General features: G+C 31.3%; 1 protein-coding gene across 1 annotated transcript; it reads right to left on the bottom strand.

Annotated features, from left to right (window-relative positions):
* Window positions 1-693: 693 nt before the first annotated feature.
* On the bottom strand, window positions 694-14324 carry LOC132715130 (uncharacterized). The gene is made up of 12 exons (XM_060698104.1): window positions 14251-14324; window positions 13826-13846; window positions 10010-10057; window positions 9438-9479; window positions 9086-9115; window positions 4285-4352; window positions 3833-3849; window positions 3199-3258; window positions 2541-2600; window positions 1961-1999; window positions 1657-1716; window positions 694-1411 (listed from the first exon to the last, which is right to left on the bottom strand). Coding segments are annotated over exons 1-12 (552 nt in total). The 5' UTR covers window positions 14253-14324; the 3' UTR covers window positions 694-1306.
* Window positions 14325-14534: the final 210 nt, after the last annotated feature.

The raw sequence follows: 14534 nt of genomic DNA, 5'->3' as shown, positions 1-14534 counted from the left end.
TGTATTTTGCAATATTTCAATAAAAGCATTAAAACTTACATCTATTTCCATTGTTATTTTAAAGACATTCAATAGCTTATAATTATCAAGCTCGGAAGTCGCTTCAAAAGCGGCAGGGCTGTCATTTCAGTCAGCTATTTTTAGTAATACACGTGCTACAATGCCGTGTATCCTTTTATTTTTCTCATTAACACTTATACCCAGTTTCTCAGCGGGCCTCCGTCACATATCTCGGATTCATGCAAAGTAGTTTGTTGTTATTTGCGAGAAAACACTAGTTTGGTTATCTTCCCGCCGCTATAAGACTCACTTTCGTAAAGCGGTGTAAGACAGTTATGAAGACAAAACATAACTTTGACTTAAGTTTCATGTTTAATTAGATATTTTAAAGTGTAGTGTTGCATTATAAACGATAGTGGGTATTAATAAAAACAGAGTTTCGTCAGATTATCGAACCAGAAATTACTTGCACCCAAAGCGAGTATCCTACATCTGTGCCGCTAGCAAATCTTGGCAAAGCATTGAAAGGTTCTTTCCCTTCCCGGCATTTGAAATCGCCCGTGTTTGTTTCAAACTCAAACTGTACCATGCAACATTAATAAACAAGATAGATTAAGATGAAAACAAATTTAAGTCGTGGTAATACACGGTTCAAGTTTTATATATGATATAGACGACAGACCTAAAATGTCATGCTTTCAAATTCGTCCGAAATATTCATAGCTTTCCGTTGTAATGACAGGACATGCCTTTTTTTTATAAATAGCAACGATATCCCGTTGAATCTTTGCAATAAACAACAGAAATGGTAACTGAAATAAGTTTTATTTTATTGTACTTTATTTCAAGAAATAAACGATGAATGATCTTTAAATTAAGTAAACATTTTCCTGCCCAACATAAATATGATGTTGCCTATCTCGGAGGAATTGTTAGTTTGAGTCTGAACTTGGCATTATGAAGTGATTTAAAAGAAGATTGGGAGAGTTTCTGATTAGTCCGAGTGCTATATCACAATTTAACGGTATCTAACGTTTAATTGGAATATAACCAATCGAAAAAATTGGTCCCATTTTTATCAAATGTTAACGACTCATCATGTCTCATCGTCTTTACATCAAATTTAAATGTTGAAATGTTGGCAGGGTCATTTCTCGATGTTGAAAATGGCCAAGAGTTAATTCTCAACGCATGCGTCATTGATCTACGTGGTCAAAATTTGATGTTACACCGGCGTTCATATTTCATACGTCTTTATTTCGTTAAAATTAAATAAAGAAACGTTACTACTGTTGGAATGGATATATCATGCAATATGTTGCGCACTATGAATACATACACTGTTTCCTCGAGGTGTGAAGATGCCAGGATTGCTTCTAATGTTTCCAAAAGGATTTAAGCCTGACTGGTCCTGAAATACGAAAACATAAATACACTGTATTCCCCAGGTGAAATAATGGTCACAATTTCCTGAGAACTTTAATACTGACGTCATACGCTTCCCGATACATTCAACATTTGCATTTCTTGCTAAATTTCCAGCAGAAGAGAACAAGCTTTTGATTGATCGAACCTTAACTAATCGAACCTTAACTTTTAAAAAAATATGTACTAAAGTAGAAATATTTTAATTCAAGAAATAATATATGTACATACATTGCATTGTCCATATGTTAATTGACCGGGGTTTCCATAAGTGCTTGGTCCAGCAGAGCCCTATAATATCCAAACATTACTGGTGATTACAAATGAACAGATTATGACTAATACAAACATTTAATTGGTTTAATCTAACATTTTGTTTACTGTATTTAGCATGTCAAGCATTTTTATTAAATAATGTTTTCACAAAGGAATGACACATTCGTACATATCATATTACTTTCCGAAAGGGCGTACATATGAACTGAAAATACATGACATCTGTCGATACCACATGCAATACAAATACTATACATACATAATTTCCTCTTGGTGTGGAACGGCTTCCATACGGATCCTGAAATTATCCAGTATCGATATTTACTATTTTTGATTATTAACAGAGAAACATAGAAAAAGCTTAAAAAAATTTCTAACCTAAAATTGTATTGACGGATTATAGCATGACAGACAATTTCAAAAGAGTAATTGTGTACATTGTATATTTCACTTTTCATTTTTTTTTACAGACAGGACTATTTTTTGAAAATGTATTTTGCTACATGCACTGCAATAAATATATACACAAACACTGTATCCTCCATGAATGAAAGGAATTCCGGACGTATTTGAGTCATAATAAGCCATAAATAAAATGCAGTTGATTGCTTACAAAACTGGAAAACAGAACAAGCTTTTGGTTTGTCTAACCAGAATATCATATTTACAGATTGAGGCATAACACATAACTTCGCATAATTTCAGAATCTCTTTACTAAATCTAATGTTGAATTAATTGTAAGTTACTATTTGAATGTTCATGTATTTTCGCTGAAAATTTAAAGCTACTACTTTTATCGTAAATATATTAGGTAAGATAGTTCGATATGTATACATACACTGGGTCCTCCAAGTGTTAAAGCGTCAAAGTGTTGCAACGGGTTTGAGCTGTATTGATCCTGAAATATCACAGCATTGCATAATTTGTTTTCTTTATAAACTAAGAAGAACAGAAAATACTTCAAATTGGTCTTCCTTAGCCTATATTTAAATCTTTTTGCAATAACGCTTAATGATAAATGATGCTCACGCAAAGAAATATCAAAGTACACTGTCTGTTTTGATAAGCATGCATTTTGCTACATCTAATACAATTTGTGTATACAAACTGCGTTCTCCATAATTTATTATGTTACACGACCAGGATTTCCATAAGAGTACTAGGCATCGTTTTACTGAACAGAGGTGACCAAACAAACTTTTTATTATTCTACACAGGCCTTAAATTTACATATACTTTCTTGAATTCAGTATACATATGCACATTCTCTATAAATTTAGCGATCAGTATTTTCAAAACAAAGCCTTGAAATATCTAAAACTGTATTAAATACTTATAATTTATGAACAAAGTACGACCAAACAAGTTCATAATAATTTTATCACTATTCCAATCATAAAAACGCAAAATCACTAATTGGAATTTAGAATATTACTGTCATAACTTCTTCGAATATGCATATATCTTGAAACATATATAGCAATTGGTATACATACACTGTGTCCTATAGGTGTAACAGGTCCAGGGTTTCCAACAGTGTTGAAGTCATACCGACTCTGAAATTCCACAACTTTGAATTTACTATAAATTACTGATAGATAAGCAAATATGAAAACCTTTTTAGGTTTGGTAACCAACATTATAATTTCAGAAATATGCATGACACGTACTTTTGACATTATGTATTAGCATATTGATCAAATAAATATGCATACATTGTTTGTTTGTTTGTTACTTTGAATGTACTTGTATATTCATTGAAAGGATATGGTTACTTTCAATTTAAGTTTATCATACCCTAGTATGTCTACATGCACTGTGTCCTACAAGTTTTGAATGTTCAAGAAATCCTATACTGTACATTGCATTTACTTTGCAAGCTTTCAATGTATCTTTCCTTTTTAATATGTTCACACCGATGAAAAAAAAAGTAAAATAAAACGGTCTGCTTAACTACTCGACATGTAAATCATGTCACAAAGTGACTTGTTAAAGAGACTCATCCATACATTTGTCTGTCAGTTTCTTATTTTATTACAATGTATTATAATCAAAATCAATAGTTAGAAAAAATAAAAGAATTTTTATAGATGTACACAAAAGAAACAGTAAATCAAAGATACTACGAACCCTTTGGTCTGTAGGGGCTGTAAAAATAATAATAATAATAATAATAATAATTATAATAATGATAAAAATAATTATAATAAAATAATAATAATAGTAATAATGATTATAGTAATAATAATAATAATAATAAATAATAATAATAATAATTATAATAACATATTGTCTATTTCAATTAAAAATATAAATGCAAAAACCACATGTTCTACCAACATGTTCTTTATACCAATGGATAATATATTATATAGATGGGTAATTGGCTTCTGCTACGAATTTAATATAGAACTAAAACCTATTTCAAAATTATTTATATTTTATGTAAAGAATTGATTTAAGATCTGCATGGTTATAATATTAAAAGATCTGTTCCAAAAAATAACTGACTAAGATTAGATTCTCATTCAAGGTCTTGAACAAAGTTATATAGCTAAAAAGCAAACGTTGAATAGTCATACCTGGACCGAATTGTTGAAAATTTGATCCTTGCATAGGTGGTCCTATACTTAAAGCTTGAGAATGCGAGCTGAAAAATGTGCAAAAAAGCTAATTCATGTTTTCTGAGATTCTGACAGGTACCCGAAGAAAATTCACTTAGAATCGCCCACTGTTTTCTCGTTTAGTGCAGACACATTCGTTTACTTACAGGGGACCATACGCAGCTTTTCATGGGTTGGAACGGAAGTGTCAAATTTTGGAGGTTCCATGATGACCTTAGTGCAATTTCATGAAAAAGTATTGGGGTGTATGGCCCCGAAATAAAAGTTGGCTTGTGTCCTAAACCGTCGGAATGAAATATAATTTTGAAAAGGGAACAGCGTTTATAATGTCTGCATATCATAGAAAAGACGTCAATAGACAAATTTAATGAGCATGCAACATATTATGCGGGTGATTTTATAGTATTCAAGTCGGAATATTTTAACCAGACCAGAAAGAAATAACTGTCAATACAAGAATGAAACAACAACAACAACAACAACATAGAAAAACGCGCAACAATTCTCGTGCAGAAATATCTTGAAGGATCGAAAATATAACATTACTGATTAAACGTACGGGAAGACCTTTTATGACCTCCTCATGACACAAAATACGCTGATGTGACACTTAAAACAAGATCTCCGAAACAGTCAAAATGTTGCACGCTCGGTTTGAGTGAGTCTGGTCATGAACGGAAGTTGTAATTGCAAGCTTCCTTAACCCCCCACAGGCTTTAACAGTTTTCAACATTTGAACATGCAAAAAGGTAAAATTTCGAATTTAAAATCATCTGTAGATCTGTAGTCTTTTAAGAAAATATCAAATAAAGAATTACCTCCTAAGTCAGCTCTGTGCCTAATGCAAAATTTAAACAAAATTCTGAGAAAAAAACGATCACGTTTCCTAGTACCGGTTTTTGTGCTGTGTGCAGGAGGCCGTAAAAAGTTGCCCCGTAAATATAATCAAAGACGTTTAGCACGACAAAAGTGTTGTGTGTGCATTTTGTGGTATTTTAAGTTCTTTTGTTCTGTTGGACCATTCCAATAAACCGCATGAGCAAACCTTTGGATGTTTCTAAATTAAAAAGACTTACAATTTTCCATGTTTAAATATAAAGTTCTGATAATGCCGGTGCTAGGGGCGTGGACGGTAACATTTACTTTTCAGTAACGTCAACGAACAGACCCAATGTTACCGAGCCTGAAACAATTTCAATTTCGTCTTTGTTTTGGAGTTCTTTAGGGATGCCGTTTTCTCTACTTTAAGAAAATTTGAACATTCAAATACAGAAAGAAATCCCGATACCTTTTTATGCGTACCTTGATAATTTCCAGTCATATCTAGAGACAAATATCTAGAGACAAACGGTGCCGTCGGCAATGAAATAGACGAGCAACTGACACTGAACACTGCCACATAAAGTAATTAAATTATAAATGATAAACTAATTTCCCTAATTCAAAAACCTTTGCACGGTTAAAAAATTAACCTCTTAGCATGTAATTCTTACAAAGTTTTTTTTTAACTAAATGTATTGTGAAGCATTATACTATGTGGACCTGTGACGAAGTTTGTAGAGCACTATCTTTTCTTTGAGCAAACTTTTATATCATGTTTGGTAATACCCTATGTAAACAGATCATAGTTATTCTTATGGGTACTAATTGTGCACCCCTGGTCGCCGATTTGTTTTTGTATTGCTATGAAAGAGACTTTATGTTGAAGATACGCAACAAGATTTATAGTAGCCTTTAATCATTTCAAGATACCTTGATGATATTTTTAATTTAGCTAATTCTTTTTTTTATCAAATGGTGTCTGATATTTATCACTAAGAGCTACAACTAAATAAAATGAATTCTTGAAACTTTTGTACAGCATTTGTACATCTTCATATTACTCTCAACAACAATTCTATTCTCACGAAAATCTATGATAAAGTGATGACTTTGATTTTTTCATAGCTAGTTATCCACATTTTGATGGAGACGTACCCCTGCAACATCTTACGGGTATGTGTTTCTCAGCTTATTGGATTCGTTAGAGCTTGTAGCAACGTAAAGGATTTCAACGAGCGCAATAATTTAATTAGTAGCAAGCTTCTAAAGCGGGGCTACCGCTAACATTGATTATCGAAATATTTTACGTAATTTTGATTTAATTTCAAAATTCAATAGTGATTTAAAAACACTTCTGGGACAAGGGATCAGCCAGCCCGATTTTTATTGGGATGTGATTTACAAACGTCGTAAGATCGTTGGTCATGGTAATTTTTCTGTTGTTTTAACTAAAACCATTAAACGTTTATTAAAAGAGGTTATGACACTATGACACTACTATTTTAAGACACACCGCATGCTTAGTGTTCAACCCGTTTACAGGTGGACACTACGCTGTCCTCTTTTGATTACATCTGACTGACCAAGTGGGAGACTCTATGATGGACAGTTCTTAAAACCCGTTGGGACTAAATTGTCTGAATGTTCGCCTCCTATCTTGCTTCGTCGGGCCCTTGTAGATGATTTTCTTGTTGCTCGATCTTCTTTTAAGACTTTGAATACTTTTATTACGGTCAATGGGTTCACTTGTATATATATATATATATATATATATATATATATATATATATATATATATATATATATATATATATATATATATATATATATATATATATATATATATATATATATATATATATATATATCTGTGCTTTACTTATTTCACCTATTGTAACCAAGACAACTGATAGAACTTCACTTGGTGGAGATTCATTTTATTTACAATGTCTCGTTTTAAAGGAAAATGGTGGGGCTAAAAGTGAGGTTTGGTTCACCATTCACCGGTTTAAACTTATGCTTATGTTGCTGACCGTTATAACGCAGCGGCCCTCTTTGTTCCTCAGATGTATGTCTTTGTTGTTTCATACTGTTTGGTGACATTTTTGTTTGCGTCCATTGTTGTTTTCTCGTCAACGGTAAGTATCGTCCCTTCTGCCCCATTTGTTTTGTTTTTTTTAAATTTACCCATCCCCTCCTCGATTCTCGAGTCCCCTTCCCCTGTGCCATTTTTCTTTGTGGGCGTATTGATTAATCAATTATTTGTTTTCTTTAATCACATGTCGGTTACTTTTATTTTATTTCATTTTAAGTATCAATTAAGTGAATATTTTGTCCGTGCTCTCCCTTGCGCATTGTCCTATTTTTGGTTGGGCCCTCCTGGACCCCTCGTCGCTGGTTCTTGTTGATGGGTCGTGTGGGGGTTGTGTTCATTGAACGCCGCCTTTCCTTATTGATCTTGTTTATCATATCTAATACGTGATTGAAGAAGTCATTTGAGTTTAAAAGTTATTTTGAATTCCTCACGAAATAATTCATTTCACCTTTTTTAAATGTAGAACATTTAAGATAAGCCGTTTAAACTGGACAGCATACGTTGGTAGCACATGCATGTAGACCCTTCAATTCTTTACTTATTGGTTCAGAACAGAATCATCTCCTTAGTTAAAGCTATTTCCATCATGAGAGACAAAAACAATATTTTAAATGGAGAGACTGTTATCATGGTTATATATGTAAGTGCTTTGTAATTTTAAGAAATGTTCTTAGGAAGTTTGAGAATCGCCTCGATAGCATTCATACTCTGTATAAAGGCTGTGGATACGCCATATTTTGTATTTAAGCTTGTACTACATGTATGTTAAAGTAACGCAAGTGTACGTGGTTATTATATACAGACTATTGTTTCAACATTTCACAAGTAAACTGTTTTGCAAAAGTTCTCAATTGGAAACTAAACTCTATTTTTGTTTGGAGACCAGTTATGTTTTAAACAATCGTTTAAGAAGACCATTTGCTGGTTATTTATGCGTACTGTCATGGGAATATACCGATTGGTAATAGGAGATGTTATTTTTCAGCTTATTTTCTTGTCCCGCTTAGACTGCGATCATGTACATCATGTGGATTACCTCAGCCGTTTTTGTAAAGGACAATCTAACACGCATTTATTGTGAAATTTAGAATTTATTTTCGATAAAATGTTTAAGATATCAGAAAATATTCAATCTTGTTTTTTATCAACTTGCGGGATCCAATGTCAAACATATTTGCAGAGGATCATCACTGAAAACTTCCATGTAGCCTTACGATAATTGGTAACGGGTACACCGTTAACAGACGTCGAACAACGGAGAAAAGCCGATCACAACACCATGCTCGGATGAAATTAAAAACTAAAGCAAATCATGATCTCAGTCAACATTTTATCATTTGGTACAGTTTTATTTAAATGTATATCATTTTCTTTGTTAGTTTCCTTCATGCTTTACCCTTTTAAGATGTTGTCAAATTAGCGATGCGTTCTCAGGATTCAAAATAACAAATTAAAAATGAAAACTGGAAAAGGGGAGAGAGCCTCGGTAGCAATAAAAACAACAATACTGACTGAAAATTCCAGACTAAGATTGATTCAGTCTGTACATGAAAGATAATGTCATAGTGCAACATCTCTCATGTCCCTAGCTAGCCCCAGCTAAGGCGAAATTGAATATTTAATAGTAACATACCCGGAGAAATTTAACAATTTTTACAGCTGCCATTCGACAATTTACACCTGCTGTAAAACATAAAAATGTGAAATTTGGGTTATCACGCGGAAGCAATAAAATTAACAATTATTTCTTTATTTGAAAAATACAGACCGTTTGATGAGAGATTTACTTTTTTACTATTGAATTTAGTATCTATAGGCGAACATAAGATATTTATAGCTTACCCATAGACTGGTCTCTGCTCGCGGTGAAAACTATAAACAAAGACATCATGAACTTAAACAAGCAATAAACTCATAACATGTTTTCTTTTTTCTTTTTTTAATTCTAAAATATGATCAAAATTTTACTACCACCAAACCAAAATTGTGGATATTGGGACGTTATTGTTAAGATTGAAAAGTTTATTTTATTTATGATCAGTTTAAATATTTTATAATGACAAATATAACATTTTTTATGAATCTGAAACAACACTATTTCATTCATTTGCTGTTTATCAATGACAGCTACAAAATAAATCAGCTATTAGAATAGTTACCTTACATATCAGAAAATAAGATATTTATAGCCTACCTTTCAACTGTTCTCTGTTCGCTGAAATAACCATTGCCGGAACTATAAAAATAAAAGGGAAATTAAACTAACCTAACAAATAATAAATCCACTTGTATACGCTAGTTTTTTACATCACTTTGATGAAATATTCAAAGCCCGTTATTGTTTATTCTATTTCGTATCTGTATATATTATAAAAATATATAACAATAAAGACGCGTCTTAATGCTTCTGAGGGATCACTTTGTTTACAGATTTTTATACTTATATACATTTGCACCAACACTATTCAAATCATTCGTTGCTACCAAAGATAAAACAAACTTTCCAAATTTCGGGCAAAATATCGACAGTTTCCATGTGTTGAAATTGTAAAAGAAAAAAACAGGCAGTAAGTAAAAATAAATGTGAGATACCTCTGAGATGTTTTTAAAGAGTAATCTTATCATTTGAAAGTGTAATATCATATTTTTATAATGTTATTTGTGAAATTATCAAATATAATTTCTATTCATCAATGAGAGATCCACCCAAAAAATCACATAAAAGAAATATCTAACATGTCAGAAACTAAAATATTTATAGCTTACCTCTGGACAACTCGTTGTTCTCTGATATATCTCTCAACATTTCCCGAACTATCAAAATACATATTATATTTTAGTTTATACCTGACTATTCGATTCATTAAAGTGTACAATGATATTTAATCTATATTTGCTGTCTTTGGATTGTTAACTTATACTAGTATACATGATTTGATAAAAAGACTTACATAAAATTATATGCAACTAAAACCAAACTGTTCTATTTATATTTTTTATTTACGAGAGCCACTATTCAAAGCCAAGAACAGAAAACACATTTTTATATCAGCCAACATATCCGATGGATGATCTGTCGTTAGAAACAAAAAAACAAAACAAACAAGCAATTATCAAAGTATTGCAAGCAATCCATAAGTCCCCTACCAGTAAGAGCCCAAGCAACATTCTGAAGGGTCATTGGCCATTCACTTATGTTTCTATTTTAAGTAAATTTGTTGTAAAAGTTCTTTAAAAGTGATCACAGGAAACAGATTTTATGTACAGACAGACAGACGGACTGAAGGACACTCTAAAGTTATTTTTTAAACATCCCTGTTATCAAAATATAACATTTTTAAAAGCAATTTTTTAAAAAGAGATGTCATACATGATGTGAGTGTAACAAAAAACAATTAGTAATGAAGGTATGAATATTGAATGTTTATTTTGAATTTGAAGTAAATGAAAGTTAAAAGAACGAATAGGAAAAATTAAAAGTTTAAGGAGGAGATAATTCTGGAAATATGGATGTTAGATTTGTAAACCTTGTCATATTATTATGATGTGGGAGTTTGAAGAAAACCCTATCATGATTGAAGAAGTTGGAGTAAAAATTACCAATTTCTCAAAAAAGGTCTAAGTTCAAAAGGGTCATAATTCTGGAAATAGTCTTGCTAGAGTATTGAACACTCACAAATGTTGAGTAATAATAAGAAACATTTATATGAAGTTTAATATATACATTCAGAAAAAAAGAAGTTATTTAAAAAAAAACAATGTTTTTTTCATGAAAATTCAAGGGAGGTTATTCTGATAAATTTTGTGCTAGAGTTGTAAACCTTGTCAGATATGATGTGGTTAATGTGGTTGATGACTAGCATTTAAAGTTTGAAGAAAATACCTTAAGAAATAAAGAACTTATAGTGAAAAAATTTAAAATCTAGAATCAGAAATCTTGAAATTCAGTCTATTTGTTGCCATAGTAACCAGAATTTTCAGCATAGGAAGATAAGAAAAGGATGTGCATAATTTCCATACTGCAATCTACCCATATGTCAAGTTTCATAAAAAATATTTTCAGTACTTATTGCGTTATCAATGGATCCAGGTTATGTGTAAAATTTGCCATATTTTCGGTCTATTTGTTGCCATAGCAACGAGAATTTTCAGCATAGGAAAAAAAGAAAAAGACGTGCATAATCTCCATACTGCATACAAGTTTCATAAAAATATTTTCAGTAATTTTTGCGTTATTGAGGGATCCAGTTTTGTGGACGGACGGACTGACGGACGGACCGACAGACGGACGGACGGATAGACGGACAGACGGACGGAGGGTAAACCTAAAGTCTCCTCCGGTAAACCGGTAGGGGACTTAAAACGAAAGTATGTCATGTATGAAGATCATGACTTTGGACAAATGTTATTCGATAAAATCTGCTTAGAATTTTCCAAAAACACTGCCTCTAGTGTTTAATTTATTGTGCCTTTATGTATAAATCTGCTTTATATAGTTTTCCTTTTCTGGTATGCTACAAAAAGTATAGTATAATCAATTTATGAATTAAAACATCGGGAACAAAAAAAAATAATTAATTAATTAATCAAAAAATATAAAAAATAACGGTTTAAATTTAGAAGGGTATATATAATAAGAATGACATCTCAACGATTTACTGTGTAATCCAACTAAGACACAATCACTGCGGATGATCACGTGACCAAAATCGTACAATGGGCTCATAAAATGGCGGCTTAAACGCTCGTTAAAAGCAGTGAAATTGAGGTAAGCACAAATTTGTATTTCATCGAGTGGTCTTTTAAAACAGTATTCTCACGAGTGGCTACGCCACTCGTGAGAATACTGTTTTTAAAGTTCACGAGATGAAATAAAATTACATCTTACACAACAAACAGACACATTTTCTTTTTATTTTATGCTTAAAAACAAATTAAAACGAAATTTCCATAATTTTAACGTTAATATCAAAACTGTTTCCCCCATTGAGAGCCCCATTTAGTCGGAATTTCTCATTAAAAACAAGTAGTCTTGTGCTGAAAAATAAGTCCGCCAATCAACATTAAATGACGGTGATATTTATTCATTTTATTAAAAAAATTTGAATTACCGCTTGTTTTAATAATAAAAACAAACAATTCTTGTAGGAGAAAAAGTGCAACCATCCATCCATATTTCTGTTACTTACTGCGAATTTATATTAGACCTGGCTTTGTAAATTGTAAGCGGCAGCCATTTTAAAGTTGTGTATTTCATTGGAGGAAAATAATTGTGTAAGATTCAGAGGGATATAATTTGGATTTGTTAGTCATACACCTTTTTAAAAGAAAGACAAATTATTTGAGGATTGTAACAGACAAAAAATAAGTGTTGACAGATGCGAAAACATTCAGAAAAGGAGCTAGGAAAATGAAAAACTTGGAAGCTTGCTCAAGAACGCTGGGTTGTTTTACTTATTCTTCGAGTGATGGCTGTCAATGCTTTTCAATTTTTCATAAAGCATACGGCAGTTATTGCTCGTAGGATACTTTAATATGCCCAAATATCATCAAGAGCAGTTTTGCATGGGGAAGGAATGTATTTTTCAGAATGTAAAAATGAAACAAAAAAAATTTAGAGACGAAATTTGGTGATTGGAATTTGAATGAATAGAAGTAAGTTTTCTTCTTTTTGATACTTTTGACATTTAAGGTATTCATCATTTTCAGCTTTGCTTTTTCTTTAAACAGCCTGACATTGTCAGAATTGTCAGCAAAAATAAAATTGAGGTACCACATGAGGAAAATCTTAAAAAAGTAGTTTCGTCATTAAAAAGAGTGAAATTATATTTTGATAATTTTCACTGTGAAATTACCAAATATAATTTTCACGAACAAATCAGTAATCCACTGAAAAGCATAAAATAAAAATGATAAATGCTTTCGTCCAAACTTGCTTTATTTAATGTGGACTGCAATGACTTGCAAAATATATAGTAACGCTACTAATATATCGAATCAACTATCAAAATAGTTATAATGGAATATGTCAGAAAATAGAGTTCAAGCGTTCTGTATATGTTGCCATTTATAAATCGATCTTATTTTGAGCATCATATTTATGAAATAAAATCATGAAAACAATGTGTTACAGGATCTTTAATAACTCTTGTGGCGTTTTATGTTAAACACTTACAGCCAGTTTAGTATATAACAAATTGATGAAACATAAGAAACTAGAAACTCATGATTTGACTAAACTATGAAAATTACACCATTTAACAGAACATGTTTTTAAATAATATTATTTTGTTTTAGTTTTTAGTCACGCCGACATTATAAAGTTCATATGGTAACTGTCTAGCTTTTAAGGTTGAGAAAGACGGCAGATGCCTCACAATGCATTTATTCAGCCTCGAGCGGGCACATAAGTAGAGCCACTGATTTTTCATAACCTATCGTCCACAGCGGTTAGATTGTGTTTAAATTATAATTTTGACACGATGTGGTATAATATATACATTTAAGTACATTTTTCCTTTAAATTTCGGTTTTCTGATTGTAAGAAAGGTAATGAAGGTGTCTGTTGAAGTTGTACCTTACCTATATCCAGGGGCGGGCCACCTAAAAAACAAAAATGAAATTCCAATATCATATAATTTTCTATGAATCATTCAAACTAAAGTATGCTGTACATATTTTATTTTCAACTTTCAAAAGCATTATTATTTGATAACAATTCATATCGTTGTGTCATTATTTATGTACAGTGCAGTGCAATACAAAAACGACTACGTTTATGCACACAAATTAGGGTGAATACATAGGATATTAAACAGTTCTTCGCTGATTTTAAAATTGTACCAACAACAAAATTGTATCACAGTGAAATTATTTAATAGAAATTATTTTTAACATTTATATTTATCATTATGATTACGAACAAAAGATTTTATATACAAAGTTAAATTCATATCAGACATCCACTGAATAATATCTTAATTTATTCTATAAAGAAGTATCCTTACATTGTTTTCTATATGTTTCTATCTTTCAATATATGTTGATAATCGTCAGATCCTGAAGGCAACGAATGTTTTCTGAAAGTTAAAAAAAACTTTCTTTAATAACTTGTTAAACATAATTGTAGATAAGGTTAAACAGAACAGAATAGAACAGAACATATCGTTTATTAGATTTTAGATTTAAACATAGTTTATCATCTATACATGCATAACATATAAAGGTCATGTGAAATAAATAATAAAATTAATATGAATATAAATATTATTTACGTAAATGAAGGTATGTG

This window comes from Ruditapes philippinarum, unplaced genomic scaffold, assembly GCF_026571515.1.
Source record: "Ruditapes philippinarum isolate M1 unplaced genomic scaffold, ASM2657151v2 ctg16696_1_1_1_1, whole genome shotgun sequence".
Taxonomy (NCBI): Eukaryota; Metazoa; Mollusca; class Bivalvia; order Venerida; family Veneridae; genus Ruditapes; species Ruditapes philippinarum.
The sequence above is the reverse complement of the archived record's forward strand: the minus strand, read 5'-3'. Positions and strand labels throughout refer to the sequence as shown.

Coding starts and splice junctions, on each gene's coding strand:
- LOC132715130 (XM_060698104.1), bottom strand. Junction 4,353..9,085: donor GAGCAGAGACCAGTCTATGG/GTAAGCTATAAA, acceptor CACATTTTTCAG/CTCGCATTCTCAAGCTTTAA. Junction 1,412..1,656: donor TAACATATGGACAATGCAAT/GTATGTACATAT, acceptor TTCGTATTTCAG/GACCAGTCAGGCTTAAATCC.